The 27,104-nt window shown below is 37.7% G+C and overlaps 1 protein-coding gene across 2 annotated transcripts in view; it reads right to left on the bottom strand.

Annotated features, from left to right (window-relative positions):
• Positions 1-3,730: 3,730 nt before the first annotated feature.
• Positions 3,731-27,104, bottom strand: part of LOC115216481 (serine/threonine-protein kinase 36-like) — a 182,874-nt gene continuing 159,500 nt past the window's right edge. For both annotated transcript variants that reach the window (XM_029785887.2, XM_036504210.1), the window contains exons 29-33: positions 24,146-24,206; positions 18,646-18,775; positions 15,041-15,113; positions 13,093-13,189; positions 3,731-4,446 (exon numbers count right to left, since the gene is read on the bottom strand). In XM_029785887.2, coding sequence (XP_029641747.1) covers positions 4,261-4,446; positions 13,093-13,189; positions 15,041-15,113; positions 18,646-18,775; positions 24,146-24,206 — 547 coding nt within the window. In that variant the 3' untranslated portion in view covers positions 3,731-4,260. The remainder of the gene's footprint in view (positions 4,447-13,092; positions 13,190-15,040; positions 15,114-18,645; positions 18,776-24,145; positions 24,207-27,104) is intronic.

Below are 27,104 nucleotides of genomic sequence, written 5' to 3' on the forward strand. Positions count from 1 at the left end.
AGCTACAAGATTAATGAATAATTAGTTCAAAATAAAGTGGATAAAAAAGGATTAATTTTGGCAGAATAATGTGAACACTAAAGGGTTAAACCCAATTTCGACATGCTTTGAGATCCACTATTCCCAAAAAGACATTCATATACATGACAGGCTACCAAATTCACTCACAAAGCATTGGTCAGCTACAATAGAAGACATTTGTTGAAGATGTCACACAGTAGGACTGAACTTGAAAACACATGGTTGCAAAGTAAGCTTCTTAACCACACAGCCAAGCTTATTGGATTGCTTTGACTTTTTCCTCTATTCTTTTTTGGTGTTGTTTTATCCAATTTGACTCAGCAGCATTTGCTCTATTCCCTGTAACCTTCCACCATTGTTTGCAATTAGTCACTCTTTTCTCCCACACACTTGCTCTCAGATCACCTGTTCCATCTGAAATGTCATCTCACAACAGAGAACAGCCTTGGGTATCCTAGAGTTCTCTATATTGAGAACACACACATATATATTTGCAGAAAGATAAATTTTATTCGATGTGTAGATACTAAACAGTATATATATATATATATATATATATATATATATATATATATATATAATATATATATATATATATATGACAATTATTAGGTAGTACTTTTACAGATAAATTCCTCTATTTACATAATATCGAGGTCTTTTTCATTTTGTTGTTTTACCATTTTTATCAACATTTATATATATATATATATAATACCTGTACATCATCTCCAATCCTTCTAATATATATATATATATATATATACACACACTCTCTCTTTTACTTGTTTCAGTCATTTGACTGTGGCCATGCTGGAGCACCACCTTTAGTCAAGCAAATTGACCCCAGGACTTATTCTTTGCAAGCCTAGTACTTATTCTATCAGAGTCTTTTGCCAAACCGCTAAATTACGGGGACGTAAACACACTAGCATCAGTTGTCAAGTGATGTTGGGGGGACAAACACACACACACATACATACATACGACGGGCTTCTTTCAGTGTCCATCTACCAAATCCACTCACAAAGCTTTGGTCAGCCTAAGGCTAGAGTAGAAGACACTTGCCCAAGGTGCCACGCAGTGGGACTGAACCTGGAACCATGTGGTTGGTAAGCAAGCTACTTACCACACAGCCACTCCTGCGCCTATATATATATAAGGATAAAATCCTTATTTTATTAAAAGCAGAAAAATTTTCCAGCAGCCAGCCATGAAGATCAAACTCACACCCCTCCTATATCTGGTTGGAATGCTGTACCATTTAAGCTAAATCGCCTGACCGCCAAACTCTTCTGCAATTTTAGAAGTTATAAAATTATCCAGAAATGGTAGATGTCCTATGTAAACAAACAAGTTTGTTTTCTAAGTGTTGAAATGTATTGCAGAACAAGTAGAAAAATTAATTTTATTCAAAGCGTATATATACTGAACAGTATATATACAAAAGATAAAATGATTCTAAAACTTTTAAAATTGCATAAGAGTTTGGCAGTTTAGCTTAAAAGGTAGAGCATTCCAACTGGATATTGAAGGGTTGTGAGTTCATTCCTCATGGCTGGCTGCCAGCAAATTTTTCTGCTTTAAAAAAAAAAAGGATTTTATCCTTTATATACATAGGCACAGGAGTGGCTGTGTGGTAAGTAGCTTACTTACCAACCACATGGTTCCGTGTTCATTCCCACTGTGTGGCACCTTGGGCAAGAGTTTTCTACTATGGCCTTGGGCTGAGCAAAGCCTTGTGAGTGGATTTGGTAGACGGAAACTGAAAGAAGCCTGTCATATACAGGTGTGTGTTTATGTGTGTCTGTCTGTGTTAGTCCCCCTACGATCGCTTGACAACCGATGTTGGTGTGTTTACATCCCAGTACCCTAGCGGTTCAGCAAAAAAGACCGATAGAATGAGCGCTAGGATTACAAAGAATAAGTTTGACTAAAGGTGGTGCTCCAGGATGGCCGCAGTCAAATGACTGAAACAAATAAATGAATAAAAGAGTATATATATGTATATATATATATATATATATATATTATATATATATATATATAATATATATATATATTTATATTTATCTATTTATTATTTATATTATCAGCGCACCATATACTCAGCAACAGATAAGAGTACTCTCTCCCCTGTATATATTTCTTTATTGCTCACAGGGGGCTAAACATTAGAGGGGACAAACAAGAACAAAGGGATTAAGTCGATTACATCAACCCAAGTGCATAACTGGTACTTATTTAATCGAGCTGAAAGAATGAAAGGCAAAGTCGACCTTGGCGGAATTTGAACTCAGAACATAATCGCAAATGAAATATTGTTAAGACTTTCACCCAGCATGCTAACAGTTCTGCCTGCTCGCTGCCCTTCTCTCCCCTGTATTGTTTCTATTTATTTGCCAACCTTTTTACAACGTACACTGTGTTTTGTCATTGCACCAACACTATAATGCAGCCTTGTATCTAGCAAGACCAAAGAGTCCTCTTTAGGGTCTCTATTTGCTCAGCAATCATTTTACAGAGTGTACTAGATGCATTGCACACTAGATGCATCAGCACTAAAGAGGTTGTTTTGCTCCCAGCATCACTATTTAATCTGTAGCAAGGGTTCTCGGCCATTTTTAACCTGTGGACCCCTTTGATTACTATTTTATTCTGGTGAACCCCCAAAGCCATTCGATGTTTAAAATCTAGTTTTATAGAAATTTCTTTCAAAATCCCTATTTTGTTTTTCACATTAATTTGTGTAGGTCGAACTATATGGAATGTTAGAGAAAGAAACCTAGCTGTTTCTTGCAATATATACCAATACATGCATCTAAAGCAGGGGTTCTTAACCATTCTACAGGTCCCTTTCATTACCATTATATTCTGGTGGATCCCCATAGCCATTCAATGTTTAAAATCTAGTTTTATAGAAACTTCTTTCAAAATTCCTATTTTGTTTTTTTACACATTAACTTGTGTAGGTTGAACTATGTAAAATGTTAGAAAAAAAAAACCCAGCTGTTTCTTGTAATACATACCAATACAAACATCTAAAGTAAAATTTTTTCAGGGGCTCCTTAAAATACTATTGTAGGCCCCTAATTTACTATCTCATTGCTTGGACCCCAAAATGTTATATGGACCCCAGTTGAGAACCACTGTTATATAGAATTGCTATTTGTTTACCAGTACCTGATGTTTTAACCATGTAATCAGAAATCCAGAATAAATCTCTCAGCCATTTTTATCTTTGAGAAGTCATCTGATATACTCTCATAAAAAATGCAGCATGAAATTTTTCAATGTACAATTATAAATAATTAATATAAACTCTGCTATGTACGTTGAGCACTTCGCTTTCATTTAAAGTTTCTACATCATATCATTTATTATAATATAATTTATGCAGATATAATACAACATAGTCAAAAATACTCATAACGTAAATAAAATGAAGTACATATGAAATAGATTTGAAAATGTTCCGTCAAATAATATTAATAAAAATATAGACAGAACAGCTACAAGATGTGAGCTAAGAAAATTTATGCTCTGTTCAAAAGAAAATAAGTTATAAGTATATAAATGGACACATATATATACAAATGCTAAAATGAATATATATATATATACACAAATGAGTTATAAATAAATGTATTTCATATTTTTAGCTTACATACATTTCAAGAACTTTGATCTTTGCCAAAAGGCTATTTTGTGTTTAAATATGTACATAAATATACACAGTAGGTTGCTGTATGACTTTGCTGCAAATTATTTCCATATCTTTTGAGAAATACTAGCATCTACTGGCATTAAATAATTCAAATATTTCAGAAAATGTACCATTAATAATCATATTTTAGCAACAGAATGGTTCAGACCTCTAATATGATTATTTTTGGTTTATCAACTTTCAACTTATTTCTCTGGCAATATGTGTCAATGCTATCAATCGGAATTTAACACTTTTGATACTATATTTCTCTTGAAACATTTTGCCTGTATTTCAATTAAATTTTTGAAAATATTGAAGAATTTAGTAAATAACTTTATTGTTGTTAAGCTAGAGTTTGGAGCATAAATTAACACGAAATTTTTGGTGGAAAAGTTTCAATGTGGATCACTTTAAAACAAGAGACATTTATCACAGGTGGGGGAGTCTGAGAGAGGTTGGTATCAAAAGAGGTTATGCTCAATAAAATGAACAACATGTAAAACAATTTGCCGCATCGTTAGATGTCGATGCTAAGTTTTTAGAACTTCTAATAACTTGTTGCAGTGATTAACCATTCCGTTTACTGTTCTGTCTCGAGGTGAAGGTTCCAAAGATATCTCTATCTTCTCGATATCCACAGGGTGAGATGCTGGCAAAGGTGACATAGTCTCCATCAATCTTGACAATAAGCTGGAGCCATTGTATAACACCACAGCCTAAAAACAACAGATGGGAACTGAATTTATTTCACATTAGCAAACAACAAATTCATTTATAACAATAGTAAATTGGATTATTATTGATCATAGAAGTTGTAATTGATAACAGATATATGAAAAAAAAAACAACCTATCATACGACGGATAATATAGAACAAAGGTATTAACAACAGTTGTCAATGTGAAAGCTATTAAGTAAAAGACAACAATGTTATATTAACACAGAAATATATTTTTAGCACAGAATTTTGTCAGTGAACAAGTTGTGGTCTCAAAGCGACGAAAATATTTTGACAAATTAAATTTAAATGTTGAAGTGAATCTAACGGTTTTTGTGTGTTTCTTAAATGGCTTATAAACACCTTCCACACTGCAATTGTTTTCGTTCCAGCACACGATCTCAGATCAGGTCACTTGCTATGCAAGTACATCTCACTATATTTTTATGCTTCTTTTTAAAGTCCATTTTACAATATTTCTATCAATGCATGTAATTTCTTTGTGCCAACCACTTTACAGTGTTCTGGATGCTTTTTATGTGGTATCAGTGCTTTTTACATGATGGTGCCATGTAAAAAAAAACATCCAGTACACTCTGTAAAGTGGTTGGTGATAGGAAGAGCATCCAGCCATAGAAACCGTGCCAAAACAAACCATGGAACCTGGTGTGACTCCTAGCCTTGTCAACTCCTGTCAACCCATCCAACCCATGCCAGCATGGAAAACAGACATGATGATGATGATGATCTAGGCTGGCCATTATAAAACATTTCTTTTTTAATTGTTCAGGTGATCCTAAGTACATATTATAGTCCTCCATGTGACTAGCAGAAATGGTAGAACATCAGACACATTACACCGGAAATGTGTTATTTGGCTACATTTCTTTCTTGGGAACATACAAATTTTATAAACTTTTGAGAGAACATGAACAAATTCTTTTTGTTTGGTTTTTTTTTTTTTTGAATATCTTGAAACACACACACAAAACTTATAAACAATGGCATATAAATATTCTTTTCTATACTAGGCACACGGCCCGAAATTTTTGGGGAGGGACCAGTTGATTTGGTTGACCTCAGTACACAACTGGTACTTAATTTATTGACCCCGAAAGGATGAAAGGCAAAGTCGACCTTGGTAGAATTTGAACTCAGAACACAAAGGCAGACGAAATACTGCTAAGCATTTCACCCAGCATGCTAATGTTTTTGCCAGCTTGCCACCTTTATAGATATTCTCTTCTACTCTAGGCACAAGGCCCAAAATTTTTGGGGTGAGGGCCAGTTGATTAGATCGACATCAGTACGCAACAGGTACTTAATTTATTAACCCTGAAAGGATGAAAGGCAAAGTCGACCTCGGTGGAATTTGAACTCAGAATGGATGGTGCTTTTTATATGCCATCAGCACAGGAGCCAGTCAAGTGGTACTGGGATCGGCCACGTTTGGATTACAAGACAAAAAACAAAAACTCTTTTGTGAGAGGAGAGAGCATTTGAGGAGGTCATCTTGTGTCAGATGATGAAAAGTTATAGTGAGGCAGTGAGATAGTAACAGGTGTCTTGCTGTAGAGGAGGTACAAGGTTACCTGGCCAGAGAGAGAGAGATCAGGGATGAAAACAAAAACGGGTGCACTGCTACAAAGGAGATACATGGTTACCCAACCTTAGGGAAGTGCAGGAGAAGGAATGAGAGAGTGGGAGACAGCAGGATAGAGATGGTGGCAAAGTGCTGGGGATCAGAATATAAATGAGGATTATTCGAGGTGTGGTTATTGCTCTTTACATGCCACCTGTACAGATACCAGTTATGTGACTCCAGCATCAGCCATGACTATGATTTCACTTGGGAGTGGAATTCATAGAACCATTTCAACAACGTAACTTTAGATATGTCCATAAAATAGCTGCACTTCCCATGAATGACAAATGAGTTCTACTCAGAATGTATGAGGTTGCTGCCTGAAAATAATATTATAACTTAAAGTGTGTTTCTAATACTTTACCCCATTACACACAGTTAAATCCGATCTCATCAACTAGATATGAAGTTTCTTACAGAACAAAAATAATTATCTGAAACATCTCAAGTTTTCTTTTTACCGATAAAATAGTTCAGTCAGCAACCGTTAATTACCCTAGTTTTTCATTTCACCAAACCAAGCAAACAGATGACTACATTAATGCTGATAGTTCGCTACTTCATGTTATTTCCCAATTTATTTGTATTTCCTTTCACTACTGAAATCATTAAGTGTATGAACAGATTGCCAGTTTGCTTCTCTAGGACTGGTCAAAGTGATGCCTTTGATGAGAATCTAATAAGATTCTTCATAATTTGTTCAATCTATGGAGGAATAGCTAAATTAGCCCTGTTTATATATCTACCATATAGGTTACATATATATCTCAAAATTGTGGGCACAGTTAAAGTGTGACATGCAACAAAAACTGAGCTAAGAAGTGGGTTCCGTAATCCATTCCACTTTATTTGCATTAGAATTCCTTTCAAACTTCATAATCTCATTACTTATTCAATTGAAATATTCCTGACTTCTGAAAATAAATTTCAGAGGGAGGGCTATAGTTGATTAAAATGATCTTAGTATATATGGTTATATATTTTATCAAACCCAGGAAAAGGAAAGGTGGAACTTACCTTAGCAGGATTTGAACACAAAATGAAACGTTCCATAATCAAATGCTACAATGCATTTGGCCTGACACCTTAATGATTCTACCACACCAATACCCTACTAACTTCCAATATTACAATTTCTATTGAGTGCTATTACAATAAAATAAATTGACTTAGTTCTAATGACAATTATGTTGGTCCATCTTTGTATAAATATAATCTTAACCCTCTCATATCATATTGCTTTGGTGTCATTACTTTAAGAAGGGCAAAATATCAGCTTCTTAACGAGATTTTGCAATTATGTTTGGACTGTAGAAATATATGATATAGTTGGAGTGAATATGTATAGCATAGTGGTTAAGTATTTGACTCCTGATCACAAATGCCATTGGTTCAATACCCGGACTGGGCAGGACTTTCTCTTGGGCAAGGTACATCATTTTATATAACTCCAGTCTATTCACCTGAAAATGGGTATCAGCCTAGTGCAGATGTTTTATATCCTTTTATATGTTGGATATACAGATTTCAAAAAGCTGGGATAGATACAACTGTCTTCACCTGATGTACTTCAAATTACTCCATTAAACACGATACTCCAATAAATACAAACTCTCAACAACTTCCTACAACTTCTATGAACTCTCAATGACTCCTACAACTTTTCTCTCATCTCAATCAATATGCTACTTTTTATAAGAGTTTGGCTAGTCCATTCTTCCAATCGTACAGTGTGTCAATGACTCTTGCCATAACACTATCTACCTAGCTATCGATCTATCTATCTTTTATGTCCTTCTGTACGTTGGATGTACTTCAAATTACTCCACTAAACATGATACTCCAATAAATATAAATTCTCAACAATCTCAACGACTCCTACAACTTCTCTCTCATCTCTATCCAATATGCTACTTGTTATAAGAGTTCGACTGGTCCATTCTTCCAATTCCACAGGGGTGTCAGTGACTCTCACCACAACGAGATGCAAACCCTCTCGCTCCTCCTTCCAGTTGTCACATTTTCAATGTTCTGCTGCATCAAAGGTATAAGGGCTGAGAGGTTGTTTATATCTGCCCCCGTCTGCCTAGGCACTGAAAGCAATTATCAAAAAAACATGTGTATATGACTTGGTGCACCCTATCAGGTCAAAACTATAACCATCACTGACAAGTGATGGTTATACTTTTAATTACATAATTCAAAGCATATCTTATTGTAGGAAATGTATTAAACAGTTGGCAGTGTACTACACAGAGGGAAATGTGTTATACAGCAGAAAGTCTGTTCAATTGTTGAAAGTATATTACTGTTTTTAATGGCATAAAAGACACATGAGCATATTAGATGCACCTGAATTTCAGCAGCACTTATTCAGGATAAGACATTTTTAATGCATTAACCCTTTGGCATTCAGACATTGCATTTTGCACCAAAAAGCCAATGTGAGAGTTTCTCTCATAATATCTACTGCAGTATGGTTTGTTCTAACAGAACATCCACATTTAAGTAGGATAAATATTATCTTTCAAGGTTACTACGTCAAATATCATCATCATCATTTAACATCCACTTTCCATGCTGGCATGGGTTGGATGGTTTGACTTAAAACTGGTAAGCTGGGGGGGGGGGTTGCACCAGGTTCTGATTTGGCTAGGTTTCTATAGCTGAATGCCCTTCCTAACACCAACCATTTTAAGAGTGTAGTGGGTGTTTTTATGTGCCACCGGCATGGGTGTCACTGACCTGACACAGGCATTGGCCATGACTACAGTCTCACTTGGTTTGACAGGTCTACACAAGCATGGTATATTGCCAAAGGTCTCGGTCACCTGTCACTGCCTCCATGAGGCCCAAAGTTCAAACAGTGCTTTTTACATGCCACTGGGACAGGTGCCAGTCAGACAGCACTGGTATTGGCCATGATTACAATTTCACTCAGTTCAACAGGTCTTCACAAGCAAAGCATATCGCCCAATGACTGAAGGGTGTTTTTTATGGGCCAGTTATGTGACACTAGCATTGGCCACAACTACAATCTCACTTGGCTTGATGGGTCTTCTCAAGCATGGCTTATCTCCAAAGGTCTTGGTCGCTTGTTATTGCCTCTGTGAGGCCCAACATTCAAAGATCATGCTTCACCACCTTGTCCCATGTCTCCAAGGGTCTACCTCTTCTACAGGTTCCTTCCACTGTTAGAATGCAACACTTCTTCACACAGCTGTCCTCATCCGAATGCATCACATGACCAAACTAGTGCAGTTGTGTCCCTTGCTTCTTATATCCAAATTTTCTCTCAGGACACACACACTTTGTTGTGCATACACACTGACATTGCACATCCAGCAGAGCATACTAGCTTCATTTCTTACAAGCCTACACATGTCCTCAGCAGACACAGCCCATGTTCCACTGCCATGTAGCCTAGCTGTTTGCAGTTTATTCATTCACATTGATTTGAATTAATCATGAATTATCTCATAACTTTAAGATTTCAATGATATCATCATCATCATCATTTAACGTCCACTGTCCATGCTGGCATGGGTTAGACAGTTCGACCAAGGTCAGTAAGCTGAGAGGCTGCACCAGACTCCGGTCTGATTGAGCATGGTTTCTACAGCTGGATACCCTTCCTAATACCAGCCACTCTGAGAGTGTAGTAGGTGCTTTTGTGTGCCACTGGCACGGGTGCCAGTTGTGTGACACCAGTATCTGCCATGACTACGATTTCACTTGGCTTGATGGCTCTTCCTCTCAAGCACGGCATATTACCAAAGGTCTAGGCCGTTTGTCATTGCCTCCGTAATGTGATTGTGTTTGTTATTTTTAGGTAGAATATTTGGGCCAGATATGGTTGTTTTAAATGCTAATGGGTTAACAGCTAATGAGAGACCCAGCATCACATATAGGATCCAACGTGATTTTTTCAGACTTTTTTTTCAAAAAAAAATTTATATATTATTTGCCAAAATATATGGCATATAATTGATAGTTTTTTATATAGCTGGATCTATAGGACATAATTAGAAGTGTATCATATAAATTAGAAGCATATTTTACAGTAGAATGTGTTTCAGAGATAGTTATTCAATAACTGGAAACACAGAAATTAATTTCAAATGACAAAAAAACAGAACTGAAGTACTTAGCGAGTACAAAGAAGACGACCGAAATATATCAAAGCTCTTTCATTGATAAGATTGGAAATCTGACTTTTTATTGAATAGTGATGTTTTGCTTTCAACAAAATGATTTTGTGGATAGTTTCATATTTAATAGAACATGAATGGATGGAAATATTTTCAATGCAAATTTAAAGAACCAATATATATATATACACATACACACATATATGTATATATAAATCCTGTTGCTAGCAGACTGCCAGATACACCTCACACACAACTATACATACATTCCATATGTCCATATCTTTCTCACTCCTGGTTATTAGTGTGTGTATATACATACATACACATGCGTGCATACATATATATATATATATACACACACACACACACATTTATATACACACATATACACATATATCCATGTGGATGACTGAGAGGGAGGATAAATGAATATAAAGACAAACGTGAAATGTCTCGGCAAAGGCAGAAATACGAAATGAATACAAAATATTTTATTGCTTATCACAGAGAAATAGCTAATAGTCTGTTTCCTAAAAAGGAAATAATCAATATTTTAAAATACTTTTTCATAATAAAGTTTATTGTTTCCGACTCGGTGATCTGAAAATTGAAAGAAGCAGTACAGAAATACCGTAATAATACATAATGGATGAATATGAAGGGAATCATATTGACTCGGAACATAACGAACCAATATGAGAGAAACGTGTGTAAACACATAGTTAAGCTACACACGCATAAATTTATAAATGAATATAGGCGTAGGAGTGGCTGTGTAGTAAGTAGCTTGCTTACTTACCAACCACCTGGTTCTGGGTTCAGTCCCTCTACGTGGCACCATGGGCAAGTGTCTTCTACTATAGCCTCGGGCCAACCAAAGCCTTGTGAGTGGATTTGGTAGGTGTAAACTGAAAGAAGCCTGTCGTATATATATATATATATGTGTGTGTGTGTGTGTATATGTTTGTTTGTCTGTATTTCTCCCCGCAACATTGCTTGACAACCGATGCTGGTGTGTTTATGTCCCCGTAACTTAGTGGTTCAGCAAGAGAGACTGATAGAATAAGTACTGGGCTTACAAAAAATGAGTCCTGGGGTAGATTTGCTTGATCAACTAAAGGCATGGCTGTTTGGTAAGAAGCTTGCTTCCCACCCACGTGGTTCTGGGTTCAGTCCTACTCTGTGGCACCTTGAGCAAGTGTCATTTACTATAGCTTCAGGCCAGCCAAAGCCTTGTGAGTGGATTTGGTAAAGGGAAACTGAAAGAAGCCAGTTGTGTGTGTTTATATATATATATATATATATATATATTTTTTTTTTGTGTGTCTTTGTGTCCATGTTTGTCCCCCGTCACACTTGACACACCAATTGATGTTGGTGTGTTTACATCCCCATAACTTAGCAGTTCAGCAAAAGCAACCAATAGAGTAAGTTCTAGGATTTAAAAAAAATAAGTCCTGGAGCAAATTTATTTAACTAAAACCCTTCAAGGTGCTGCCCCAGCATGGTTGTAGTCAAATGACTTAAATATGTATAAGAATAAAAGCTATTTCATCATCATCATTATTATTATTATTATTAGGGCAGCAAACTGGCAGAATTGTTAGCATATCAGGTAAAATGCTTAGCAGTATTTCATCCGCCGCTAGTTCTGAGTTCAAATTCCTCCGAGGTCGACTTTACCTTTCATCCTTTCGGGATCGATTACATAAGTACCAGTTACGCACTGGGGTCGAAAATCGACTTAATCCATTTGTCTGTCCATGTTTGTCTTCTCTGTGTTTAGCCCCTTGTGGGTAGTAAAGAAATAGGTATTTTGTCTGCTGCTATGTTCTGAGTTCAAATTTCACTGAGGTCGACTTTGCCTTTCATTCTTTTGGGGTTGATTAAATAAGTACCAGTTACACACTGGGGTCGATGTAATCGACTTAATCCGTTTGTCTGTCCTCTCTGTGTTTAGCCCCTTGTGGGTTGTAAAGAAATAGGTATTTTCTCTGCTGCTATGTTCTGAGTTCAAATTCTGCCAAGGTTGACTTTGCCTTTCAGGGTCCATAAAATAAGTACCAGCTGAACACTGGGGTCGATGTAATCAACTCATCTCCTCCCCCAAAATTGCTGCCCTTCTGGCAAAATTTGAAACCATCATCATCCTTATTATGATTTTTTATTATTATTATTATCATTCTCCAAGAAGTATCCATTTTCCTATATTCTTCACTCTGCTAGTATCTGCTTTATCTACACTTCCTCCTAAAAAAGACTAGCTGATCATATGGACCTGTGTAGCTTGTAATTTAAAGTAAAGAGAAGGACATTAAAAGAATCATTACAGTTCCCTCAAACGTTACAAAAACCAAAGCGAAATGACCTTAGCAACTCTGAAGAAGTTATCATTAATGTTTGGCTTGTTATTTCCATGGTTCCATTATTTTACAGAAGACAGCTCTTCATGTTACTTCGTGTCTGACAGGTCTAGCATTCACTGACGTTGTCACGATAAACAAAAGCCATTAACTCAACAGCGACGGAACACAGAAAGGGAGGCTTGTTAATAATAATATAGGTGAGTGATAACAAGAATACGACAAGTGTGTATTAGCTAAAACATACAGGATCTGCAGCAGGGGAAATTCGTGTGTGCTTTTCTGTCAGTTTAGAATATACAAGCATTATAGTTGAACAGTGTCCAAAAAGAATACGTTATAATCACTGAGATAACCATGTTTTATAGACTAGAAAGGAATCTACAACGTACGTATATTCTGAGAAAAAATTAATTTCAGACAGTAGCAAAAACCAAAAAAAAAAATATATAATAAATAATAAACATATATCTATACTGCACCTTTCTAATTTCTTCATTTTTAATCAATGTCCTCAACGCAACCAATGCACAAAGTTGAACAGAAAAATGAGTATCTTGACAGGCCAGATCCAAGAGACTGGAAATAAATAAAACAACAGTGGTAGATATTACAGTTCTATATTTAAGAGAGGAGGAATTATTTACATTATTTACATTTGATGCATATTTGTCCTCATCTTGTTTGTTGCTAACATAACGTTTCGGCTGATAAACCATCCAGCCTTCATCTCAACCACATGGACCCATTTGATTCCCACTTTACTCAGATGGACCCTCATTGCCATTCGATGTTTCAAAGAAACCTTATTGTATACTTATTAAAAATAATTAGGGGTAAAGGTAAAGAGCCCCTTCAGTCATGAATGACCATGGGATTGCACCTAGAAAGTTCCCCTCTGAGGCACAAATCCAGGCAAAGTTATTTATACAGCTCTATATTTAAGAGATGAAGAATTATGTACATTATTTACATTTGATGGATATTTGTCCTCATCTTGTTTAGGCTGATATACCCTCCAGCCTTCATCAGGTGTCTTAAGGAGATTTCAAACCTGGGTTCTCATTCCTAAGGTATTTTTCGACGTTATTATTATTATTGGTGTAGTGGTTAAGAGCGCGGTCTACTAACCTCAAGATTCCAATTTCAATTCCAGGCAGTGACCTGAATAATAATGATAATAATAATCATCATCATCATTGTTTAACGTCTGCTTTCCATGCTAGCATGGGTTGGATGATTTGACTGAGGACTGGTGAACCAGATGGCTGCACCAGGCTCCAATCTAATAATAATAATAATAGTAACATCAAAAAATACCTTAGGAATGAGAACCCAGGTTCGAAATTTTCCCAAGACACCTGATGAAGGCTGGAGTGTACATTAGCTGAAAAGTTGTGTTAACAACAAACAAGATGAGGACAAATATCCGTCAAATGTAAATAATGTAAATGGTAGATATATTGAATGCAGAAATATAAGGAATTGCTATTAAATTCAATGCTATTTTCTTTTACCTTTTACTTGTGTTCAATCATTAGACTGCGGCCATGTTGGGTCACTGATTTGAAGATTTTTTTAGTTGAATGGATAGACCCCCAATACTTATTTTTTTAAAGCTTGGCACTTATTCTATCGGTCTCTTTTACCAAACTGCTAAGTTACAGGGACGTAAACACACCAGCACTAGTTGTCAAGCAGTGGTTAAGGATAAACACAGACATGAAGATCAAGCACATACAAGATCTGATCAAGAAGTATCCGGACTGTTGCCATAGTGATGAAGCTGGTTGTCATGTGGTGGGATGATATACACAAAGACACACACACACACACCGCTGTGTTGGTTCCACACATAAAGCACTGGTGCTGATGCCACGTAAAAAGCACCCACTACACTTTGTAAAGTGGTTGGCATTAGGAAGGGCATCCAGTCATAGAAACCATTCCACAACAGACAATCTGGAGCTTGGTGCACCACTCCAGCCTTGCCAGATCCTGCCAAACCATCCAGTCTATGCCAGCATGGAAGATGGACATTAAACATACATTACAGGATTCCACAGTTTCTGTCTACCAAATTCACTCACCAGGTATTGTTTGGCCCAGGGTAAAAGTAGGAAACTCTGCCATCCAGTGAGACTGAACCTGAAACCACATGAGCTTCTTTATTTCATTACATTTGCCATAAAGGCAGTATTTCTGCCAGAGCCGCGTGGAGCTTAGGTGTTTCACTCATAAACACACACATTGCCCGGTCTGAGATTTGAACCCGCGATCCCTTGACCGCGAGTCTGCTGTTTTAACCACTAGGCCATGTACCTCCACATGAGCTTCTTAATTACAAAGCATGCCTGCACCTATCATGTTTCTTTTACGTACAACAAAATGGCAAACAATTTCTAAATTATGTTTAAAAATTCTACTTACTTGAGTATTGCTTTCTGCTGAATCAATTCTGCACACAATAAATTTGAATGGATGCCTAAATTACCACAGACACCTATATTAGAAGTGGAGAAATAAAAAGCAAACAAGAATAAGCTACAGTTTAAAGAACGTTCATATTTAAAGAAACAAGCTTAGAATTGTAATTCCAACAAAGGTCAGAGAGAATGGATGAAGATAAGTAATATATCAATGAGGAGGGGAAATAAATTGACATAACGATCCACGGATATGGAATTAAAGTATATCTTAACTGAGTTTTTAGTATTAATTTTAAAAATTATATTGACATGCAGAGATGATGTTTGCAAAAATTGTAGACACTTTCAACCCTGTCACATCTTTAACCATTCATTATATTAAACGTGGATGAATAAGGCGGTGAGCTGGTAGAAATGATAGCATGCTGGGCGAAATACTTAACAGTATTTAGTCTGTTATGTTCTGAGTTCAAATTCCGCCGAGGTCAACTTTGCGTTTCATCCTTTCAGGGTTGATAAATAAAGTACCAGTTTCACACTGGGGTCGATGTAATCGACTTAATCCCTTTGTCTGTCCTTGTTTATCCCTTCTATGTTTAGCCCCTTGTAGGTAGTAAAGAAAAATAAACTAAGTATAAGGCGGTGAGCTGGCAGAATGCCGGGTGAAATGCTTAGCAGTATTTGTCTGTCGTTATGTTCTGAGTTTATGTTGTTATGTTCTGAGTTTAAATTCCACCAAGGTCAACTTTGCCTTTCATCCTTTCGGGGTTGATAAATTAAGTACCAGTTTCATACTGGGGATCGATCTAATAGAATGGCCCCCTCCCCCAAAATTTTGGGCCTTGTGCCTAAAGTAGAAAAGATTATATTATACTAAGTCTTATTTGTTTCAGTCATTAGCTTGGTCATACTGGAGCACCACCAACTAGCATGGGTTGGACAGATCATCATAGTTCAACTTTATTCAGAGTTCCTGCCTTCCTTGACAAGTTAGAGAACCTTGCTCTGTTATGTGTTCCAATTTTTAATGATTTTTATACCCAGATGCCCTTCCAATCACAAACCTCTTCACAAAGTACACAAGGTGTATTTCATGACAGTAACATCCCTGTCCTTGACAAGTCTGAAGGGATGCTCTTGACTGTGCATTTTTCTGAAAATACACCATCCACTTTACAGAATGTCCTGGATTCTTTCCCTCATGGCACCAGCACTAGTGATGTAGTCATTTATTCAACCAAAACTAAAGATTACTCACTCCACATTGTCTTTATTCTTTCAAGACAGTTTCATCATCATCGTTTAATGTCCACTTTCCATGCTGGCATGGGTTGGACAGTTTGACTGAGGGCTGGCAAGCCAGCAAGCTGCACCAGGCTCCAATCTGATCTGGCACGGTTTCTACAGCTGGATGCCCATCCTAACACCAACCACTCTGAGAGTGTAGTGCATGCTTTTTACGCGCCACAAGCATGGGAGCCAGTCAGGTGGAATTGGCATCGACCACGTTTGGATGGTGCTTTTTATGTGTCACTGACATAGTAGCCACTTAGGTGGAACTGGCATTGACCACATTTGGATGGTGCTTTTTACATTCCACTGGCACAGGAACCAGTCGGCGGGGGGGGGGGGGGTGCACTAGCTTTGACCACATTTGGAAGGTGCTTTTTATGTTCCACCGGCACGGGAGCCAGTCATGCAGCACTAGCATCGACCCATGCTTGAATGGTGCTTATTACATGCCACCAGCACGAGTGCCACTCAAGCAGCACTGGCATCGGCCATGACTACGATTTCACTTGACACAACAGGTCTTCTCAAGCACAACGTGTCACCCAGTGATTCAAGGATACTTTTAAATGCACTGGTTATGCAACACTGGAATTGGCCACTGCTGCCATCTCACTTTACTTGCCTGGTCTTCTCAAGCACAGCATATCTCCAAAGGTCTCCGGCTCGTCATTGTCTCTGTGAGGCCCAACATTCAAAGGTCATGCTTCACCAGTGTATTTATATTTAATTCTTTATTGCTCACAAGGAGCTAAACATAGAGGGGACAAACAATGACAGACAAAGGGACTAAGTCGATTACATTGACCCCGACCCCAGTGCATAACTGGTATTTATTTAATCGACTCTAAAAGGATGAAAGGCAAAGTCAACCTTGGCAGAATTTGAACTCAGAACGTAGCGGTAGATGAAATACTGTTAAGCATTTTGCTTGACGTGCTAATGATTAAAACCCTCACCTCTTGGATACATAAACATGTATGAGCCAATGAGAGGGCTTTGATGTAATTGCTCAACCAGTTAGAAATAGCAACTAAATCACGCTCGAATTACTACTATGTGGTAAGGAGTTTGCTTCCGAATTACATGACTGTGTGCTGAGCCCCATTGGATGGTACCTTGAGAAAGTGTCTTCTATTATAGCCCTGGGTCAACCTTGTGAGTGGAATTGGTAGACAGTAACTGAAAGAAGTGTGTGTGTGTTGTGTGTGTGTTTATGTAACCTTGAAATTTTAATGATGTCATTGTTTATATTTAGAATGACATTGTTGAGGTGTGAGAGGCAGAGTTTGGCCAGTTTGAACATAAAACAGGTCAGCTATTTTGGCCAAATATGGCTGCAAGTATATCATTTTTCGGATATTTACCTTTTGACCGACAGATTTAAAAAATAATTTTTTGTAACCAAACACTTTCAAACTTCGGACACTGGTAGAATGTGTCATATAAAATGTCTTTTACTCTTAGCATTTTTGAGAAAAACTTATATTTACGAAGTAATTTCATGTTAAAGTAGTCCTATTTTGGTAATTTCAACCAATCAATGACAAACGAAAAATACATCAGAAGTTCTTGTTGACAAACAATGGCAGTAATTTTATTCAGCGGAATACACATCATTGATTGGTTGAAATTACCAAAATACTACAACCATAACATGAAATTACTTCGTAAATATAAATTGTTCTCAAAAATGCTGAGAGCAAAAGATGTTTTATATGACACATTCCACCAGTGTCCAAAGTTTGAAAGTGTTTCGTTACAAAAAATTATTTTTTAAATCTGTCAGTCAAAAGGTAATGATCCCATTTTTCTTTCTTTATCCCTTTGAATGATTCCAGTGAATCCTCTTAACAATTTCATTCTCATAAGTTAGCTACATATTTGGATCATTATACTAGTAATAAAAGTACGCACTGATTCTATTTCACTTCTTTATTTTTTGTCAATTGGTAAATTTTTTTAACCAGTTCACTAATTGATTGACTGATTAAGTGTTTGTTCAATCAATCATTTACATTTTGTGAAAGTCCTTTTGTCACCATTCACAACCTCATCAATGATAAGCCGCCTGCATTCCAGGCCTGCTTCAGGTTTAGACATGAAGTAGAGGTGTGTCACTGATGAGATTGTGAATGGTGACAAAAAAAGACTTTGATTAATTGTTTGGTCAGTCAATCAGCTTGGTTTTGTCAAAGAATTGATTAGTTAATTAGTTATGTATTTTTTTTTACAAGAAATTCCATTGAAGCTTTTATTCATAAGTCATAAGCATCTTAAGTGTAAAATGAAATGTTTATTCTGACAAATACTTACTGGCAGCATGTGATCTTGTTTTATGAATGGGATCTTTCAGTAATTGAGTAATTACTGGAATATATGGCAAAAGAGCTTCATATAGGATATCATTATGGAAAACTGCATTGCCAACTGCGTATGAAGCACTCTGCAATATATGTAAATTAGAAAAGTGTGAAAAAATGGTACAGAGAGTATAAATCGATAATGTATAAAGAGGAAAATAAATAAAAACTTCCTGGAAATATTAAAAGAGGTAATTCTATGTTCTATTTTTTAAACTTTGAATGTTGTGAAACCATTATTTCACTCATTTCAGAATGAAACTAATTTCTTAATTGTTTTTTTATGTTGATTATGTAACAAATATACAACGTATGTTGGCATCTCTTACTGATACACTAAACAACTTGTGTCTAATACATAATTTTTCCTTCATTTTTATGTCTGCTTTTTTCATGCCAGCATGGGTTAGATGAATTTATTATTGAGACATTGCTTTACAATTGGTTGCTGATCCCCTTGTTTTTCAAGAAAAAGATCTATTTCACTCATCTTCAAAAGCATAAATGTAAACAAACATACTGACACATGTATGTGCATGTATATACAAACATATGATAGGCCTCTTTCAGTTTCTATCTACAAAATCCACTCATAAGGCTTTGGTTGGCCTAGGGCTATAGGAAAAGACACTTGTCAATGAGACTGAATACAAATGATGAGGCATATGCTCAAAATTCTTAACCACACAGCCATGTTTATGGATGCCAACAGCTCTGTAAAGAAGTGCTGATCTCTCAAAGAGGATGGAACTTGTGGAAGAGGGAGACCTAGGTAGACATGGGATGAAGTCCTGAAGGACAACCTCAGGATGCTGAACCTTTCAGATAAGATGACAAAGGACCGAGACACATGACATCTTGCTGAATTCAAGAATACTTGTACTCTACGGCAGAAGTGTTAGGTCATTCCCCACCCCTGGTGAAGAGGATTGGTTTGCTGGTGCCACATTAAAAGCCCTTAGCACACACTGTGGTTGGCGTTAGGAAGAGCATCCAGCTGTAGAAACAAGCCAAACCAGAATGGAACCTGGTGCAGCTCTTCTGTTTGCCAGCTCTGGTGAAACCATCCAACCCATATTAGCATAGAAAATAAACATTAAAAGGTGATGATGATACAAATTATCTTCAAGGCCCCAGGACAGTTTATACTTCCTACCCTTTTCCTCGTTACTAACACATTTTGTAACTATAATTATCTTTTTCTTATTTCTTTATTTTCAAGTATTTACTCATTTCTAATACGCCAAAGGCAATGCAATATACGAGATATATACTTTCCAAAATCAATTATAGGTTAGTGAAAAATGTACATTTTTTATCTTTTACATGCTTCAGTCATTAGGTTGTGGCCATATTGGAGTATGGTCACAAAGGGTTTGATCATACAAATTGACTTCAGTACTTATTTTTAAGCCTGGGACTTATTCTATCAATCTCTTTTATCAAACAGCCAAATTACAGGGATGTAAACAAACCAACACTGGTTGTCAAGTGGCAACAGGGGACAAGCACAAAAGGCACACATGCAAATATATATATATAGCACCATCCAGTCCGTGCCAGCATGGAAAGCAGACGTTAAACAACAATGATGATATGCACAGCAGGCTTCTTTCAGTTTCTATCTACCAAATCCACCCACAAAGCTTTGGTTGGCCGAGGCTATAGTAGGAGACACTTGCCCAAGGTGCCAAGTAGTGGTACTGAACCTAGAACCATGTGCTTGTGAAGAAAACTACTTACCACACAGCTACACCTATAATTATCGACATTTTTTTTATATTTTCAAGTATCTTCCAACCTCTCATAAGTCAAAGAGGATGAGTTCTATATTCTCCAAAACAGTAAGTTAGTGAAAAAAAAATGTAAAATATACTAACAACCATTAAAATAATAAATTGCAATAAACTTAGAAAGTAAAATGTTGCCAGAATCAAATTGTTTGTAATATTTTTGTGGTAATGTCTAACAAACAGACTTCTCAGTGGAGTACAATAATCATAAATTTGTTAATAATTTAAAACCATTTGGAGAGTCTCTTGTGAATTTGTAATCCTACTAGAGAGCCACAATGAAATAGAATTCACTGAGATCTGTTTAGTAAAGAAATTATCTCTAAAGAAATCATACGGAATTTTAGTTCCTAAGTAACAGATTTATTTCATTTTTAACACAAGAGAAAAAACATAGATACAAAATTGAAACTAGCAATCAAGTTTTGAAGAGAAGCAATGAGATTTATTTTCAATGGTCTTTTCTTTATTCTCAATAAACTAAACAAAAAGGCAATTTTAAAAGCACTTTCATTTCAACATAATCATTAACATCATCATTTAATGTCCGTTTTCCATGCTGGCATAGGTTGGATGATTGGAGAGGAGCTGGTAAGGCCAGGAGCCACACCAGGTTTCATTGTCTGTGTTTGTATGGTTTCTACAGCTGGATGCCCTTCCTAATGCCAACCACTTTATAGAGTATACTGAGTACTTTTTACATGGCATCAGCGCCAGTGCTTTTTACATGGCACCAACACCAGTGTTTTTTTGTGTTAGTGTATGAGATGTGGATGGGGGCGAGAAGGTTGACAGGACAGAGCCGAATATGGACAAGTAATTACCAAGGTGGTTTTAGGATTTCAATTCTGTTGTGGTGGGCGGGTCTTTTTGAGTACAGCAATGTGCCATACGTCTTGGTCCTATTATATATATATATATATGTTTATATCGCACCATGGTGTGATATGAACATTTTAGGTGGTTTTTAGAGTCAGGATTTTAACTGCTATTTTGGCATGGTGGTGTCTCTCAAATACCCTTATTTATAGTTGTAAAAAAATTATTACCTTTGTATGGTATTTATTCCCATGCTGGCCACTAGATAATATCGATATTTAAATATCAATATTATCCTTATTCATAAATATATATATATATGGGATGCGTGTGTGTGTGTACTAAGAAATAAGTCTTTTGTCATCTAAAAAGAAATGTGACAAATGAGCAGTCCACTTGGGGAAGACTGCCCAGTTGTAAAATAATGCCCAAAATATATTCATCTAACCCATGCTAGCTTGGAGAAATGGATGTAAGTGAATATATGATTTTAGATATAACCCTTTAATTTTCTTAACCCCTCGGTACCAAGTTAATTCGTTCGTTACTCTGTTAATTTCTTCAAACCCCGATTGCTTAAGTCTTATCACTACCGTCCCCAATCAAAATCTTTGCCGCCATTCGCTAACCTGTGTGATCTTTCCTCCTCAAAATTCTTTAATTTTTTAAAAATGCCTCGGTATGAAGATATTTCGTTCGTCCACCGTCCCCAATCGAATTCTCCGCCATTACTGTACTGTCCTGTCTTCAATCAAAACTTCCGTCTTTCCAACCCACTTCCGGTGAACCTATATAATATCACCTCGTGCTCCTCTTTCATTCACTCTTTCTTGACCACACAGCGATGATCATAGCAAGCTAAGAATTCTCATTTCATTTCTTCCGACTCTTGTACTACATACATACATTTGCCGCTAACCCATAAATGTTCGAATCTATTCACTAATTCTGCTTGTTCTTATGGTCCCCCACAAAATATAACCCTTTAATTTTCTTAACCCCTCGGTACCAAGTTAATTCGTTCGTTACTCTGTTAATTTCTTCAAACCCCGATTGCTTAAGTCTTATCACTACCGTCCCCAATCAAAATCTTCGCCGCCATTCGCGGTTCACCCGCCATTTCCCACCCCCACCACCCATACCGGAGAACACTCTGTTTACACCATCCTCACCGGATATCCCCTCTACCACCGCCACCACTACGTGTGTCTGTTCCTCCTACCCCTCCTCCTCAATATACTTTCTCACTATGTATCTACCCCTGCCTCTCTCCCCCTAGACAGAAACAGCTAGCGCCACAGCTCATCAAACGTCCGACTTAACCTGTTATCTTATGTTCCTCCTGTTTTGAAATGTGTCACTGTCTCAACCGGCTATCTCCTTCCAGCCCCCTCCCCCACTCGTGATATCCTACGTTTTACTTCCTACTTTTCATTCTGTCTAGAACCTGCCACCAACCCTACCTGTCATCGTTTCTCTTTACCCCAAACCTTCCCCACTGGTGCTCCCCTATATTACATGCACACCCCCCACTTTCTCTCCCTCTCTTCTCTCTGCCGGAACCCTCCCCCTGCCGCAATGCAACGAAAAAAGGCAATAACCGATCGTGGCCGATGCCAGACCCCTCTGGCACCTGTGCAGGTGGCACGTAAAAAGCACCCACTACACTCGCGGAGTGGTTGGCGTTAGGAAGGGCATCCAGCTGTAGAAATACTGCCAGATCAGACTGGAGCCTGGGGCAGCCCCTGGCTTCCCAGACCCCGGTCAAACCGTCCAACCCGTGCTAGCGCGGAAAACGGACGTTAAACGATGATGATGATGATGATGATGATATTCATTTACTTGTTTTAGTCATTTGACTGCAGCCATGCTTGAGCACCGCCTTTAGTCGAGCAAATCGACCCCAAGACTTATTCTTTGTAAGCCTAGTACTTACTCAATCAGTCTCTTTTGCCAAACCATTATGGGGACGTAAACACACCAGAATTGGTTGTCAAGCGATGTTGGGGGACAAACAGAGATGCACAAACATATACACACACCTACATATATATATATATATATATATATGATGGACTTTTTTCACTTATGAAATACACTCACAAAGCTTTGGTCAGCCCGAGGCTATAGTAGAAGACACTTACCAAAGGTGCCATGCAGTTGGACAACCTGGAACCATGTGGTTTGTAAGCAAGCTACTTACCCCACAGTCACTCCTGCGGAACACTGGGCCTCACCGAGTCAATGACAAGTGACGAAGACCTTTGGAGATATGCTGTGCTTGAGAAGACCCAGCAAGCCAAATGAGACCATAACCATGGCCTATGCCAGTGAAGCTTAACCAGCCCATTTAAGAGTACCCTTCAATCGATGGGCAATAAACTGCACTTGCGAAGACCTGTTGAGGCAAGTGAAATTGTTGTCATGGCCGAAGGCATGTAAAAAGCACCTTTCAAGTATGATCGCTGCCAGTGTTGCCTGACTGGCTCCTGTGTTGGTGGCACATAAATAACACCATTCGAGGTGGTCATTGCCAGTGCCACTCAACTGGCCCTCGTGCCAGTGGCACGTAAAAAGCATCCATTACATTTTCGCAGTGGTTGGCGTTAGGAAGAGCATCCAGCTGTAGAAACTTTGCCAGATCAGATTGGAGCCTGGTGCTGCTTTCTGGCTTGCCAGCCCTCAGTCAAACCATCTAACCCATGGCAGCATGGAAAGCAGACGTTAAACAACAATGACGACGATGATGATGATGATATAAAAACTTTGAGTGCATATTTATATTTGTATGTGCCCCCCCCCCCCAATAATGACAAATTACAATTTTAGTACAATACTCACTTTTCTCACATTTGCATCTTTATCCTTTAAGCAATTTAAAAATGTCTTGAACAGTGCATCTCTGAAAGTATAAATATCATAATGAGAATTCCAGTTAAGTGGTGATTAGAATTTTAACCCATAGGAAATAGACTACAGCAGGCTATCAAATTATATTGAATTAAGCACATACTTAATATACATTTTTCTAATTGAAATTAAATGGAAAAGGGTATTTTTCAATCAGAAATTTAGTTAGATATTTTGTAAAATTTTCTTTACAAACACACACACACACACACACACACACATATATATATATATATATATATATATATATAATATATAGAGAGAGAGAGAGAGAGAGAGAGAGAGATACTGTGGCATTAGAAACCAATTAACTAAAGACAGTGACACAGTAAACATGAACTGGACATATCTGACTGGTTCAATTTATAACATTATAAATAGGTGTCATGTATACAGCTTGCAGTATGAGATATAAGGAATACCATATGTATTCTACACGGAGCTCACTGTAACATACAAGGAATGATGGGATGTTTTCTTATCATACTTTAACCTCTCATCAGCTGACACAAAAGAGAGAGAGAGAGAGAGAGAGAAGCCATTGTGTACTATGATATTACAAAATATATAAAACAAACATAACCCTACACCCTACCCTCATCTAAGGGGTCTTGTCTCGTGAATTACTTATTTCTTTTCTGCCCACAAGGGGCTAAACATAGAGGGGACAAACAAGGACAGACAAAGTGATAAAGTCGATTACATCGACCCCAGTGCGTAACTGGTACTTAATTTATTGACCCCAAAAGGATGAAAAGCAAAGTCAACCTCGATGGAATTTGAACTCAGAACATAATGGCAGACGAAATACTGCTAAACATTTCGCCCATCGCGTTAACATTTCTGCCAGCTCGCTGCCTTGTCTTGTAAGTTACTTAGTGACCTCACCAGTGCCACAGCCTTGTGAAAAGCATCCAGTATATCCTGTAAAGTAGTGGGTGTTAGTAAGGGCATCAAGCTTCTATCAAATCATCCAACCCATGCCAGCATGGAAAAAGGGACAATAAATGAAAACGTGCCATCAAGGAACAATCTATTCTTCTGCAGTCAAGTTTGCATCATGGTTTCAGTGCCACCCAACAGTACTGCTCTCTTCAACAGGGCCAAGCAGTACTTAGATACTTAGATAGGTTTTGGTCACATTGGCCCAAGAGGACATAGCTAACTTAATAGCACCACCTGGAAAAGACATTTAATAATGTATTTTTGTATAGTTATTTCTAGGCACCATTGCCCATTCGATTAAAGAGTTGTTGTTTGCAGCAGTATATTTCCAGGCATAGGTGGTTTATCTGGAATTTGTTGGAGATATTCATCCAGGAACTTTTTGAAGGTTATGAAATCTTTTCCTCCTTTTGGAATGATGTTAAAAAGAGCAGGTCCAGTTGAAGAGAAGTAGTTCTGTCTTAGTGTTGTGATGTGCTGAGAGCATGATTTCTGTACAGGACGAATGGCATGGGGACCAAGCCTTGGGTGGATTTTAAAAGTGATACCAATATCATTTGGGCAATACTGTCGGAACAATTTCCACATCATACAAATGATAAAACGCTCTCACCAGCGCTGGAGAGAATGCAGTTTGAGATTCACGAGTCGATCCCAGTAATAAAGACCAGACATGCCATCAATTTTTTTTGTAATTGATCTCTGGGGTGCTTCAAGCTTTTTAATATTCTGGCTTGTGTAGGAAGACCATAGCAAACAACAGTATTCAAGGTGAGGGTGGGCAAAGGTAGAAAAAAAGAATATTTTGCCAGATCAGATTGGAGCCTGGTGCAGCCTTCTCGCTTGCCAGCCCTCAGTCAAACCAACCAACTCATGCCAGCATGGAAAGCGGACGTAAACAACAATGATGACGATGATGATGAAACCTCCATTGTTTATCCCCAACAAAGTCTGACCTGTCAGTTAGTGCTGCAGATCTGAATCCATTTGACTTTTTTAAATAGGTGTCATAAATACATCACTGCAATGTCACCATACTGAAAACTGCCATTAGTAAAGCATTCAACTTTGTCTAATCGGATGAGGCAAACAAGGCATGACTCTGCATTCAAATCAATTATAAGAGTTACTAGTCGACATATTGAATAATATCTTTTCTTATGATATAACAAATGTACAAAATTTCAAATCTCTCTTCTCATTTTTCCTTATTTACAAGGTAAATGAAACAACTCAACACAAACAGTCTTAATTTAGCTGTCCAATCTGTCTCTATGGTGCCATAATTAGAATGAATTATATAATATATTGAAGCAGAGACGTCTGCTTTATTGCAAAGTTCAAACACTCTCACTCTCTCACTCTTCTACAATGGCATCGTGATTTCAAAGAAGGTAAAACTAAAACACCTATTCAATTCATTGCTGACTGTTTACGAGTAAACTCCTGTTTCAATAACTTGTGCAAATAGTAAAATTCATCATCATCATTTAACATCCGTTGTCCATGCTGGTATGTGTTGGATGGTTTGACCAGACTGGCATGGGCTGGACGGTTTGACCAGGCTTGCATGGATTGGACAGTTTGACTAAACTGGCATGGGTTGGACGGTTTGACCAGGCAGGCGTGGATTGGACAGTTTGACTGGGCTGGCATGGATTGGACAGTTTGACCGGGCTGGCATGGATTGGATGGTTTGTCCGAACTGGCATGGGTTGGATGGTTTGACTGGGCAGGTATGGATTGGACAGCTTGACCGAGCAGGCATGGATTGAATGGTTTGACCAGGTGGGCATGGGTTGGATGGTTTGACCGGGCAGGTATGGGTTGGACAGTTTGACTGGACTAGCACACTGGAAGGCTGCACCAGACTCCAGTCTGATTTGGTATGGTTTCCTACAGCTGGATGCTCTTCCTAATGCCAAATACTCCAAGAGTGTAATAG

The sequence above is a fragment of the Octopus sinensis genome, linkage group LG1, assembly GCF_006345805.1.
Source record: "Octopus sinensis linkage group LG1, ASM634580v1, whole genome shotgun sequence".
NCBI lineage: Eukaryota > Metazoa > Mollusca > Cephalopoda > Octopoda > Octopodidae > Octopus > Octopus sinensis.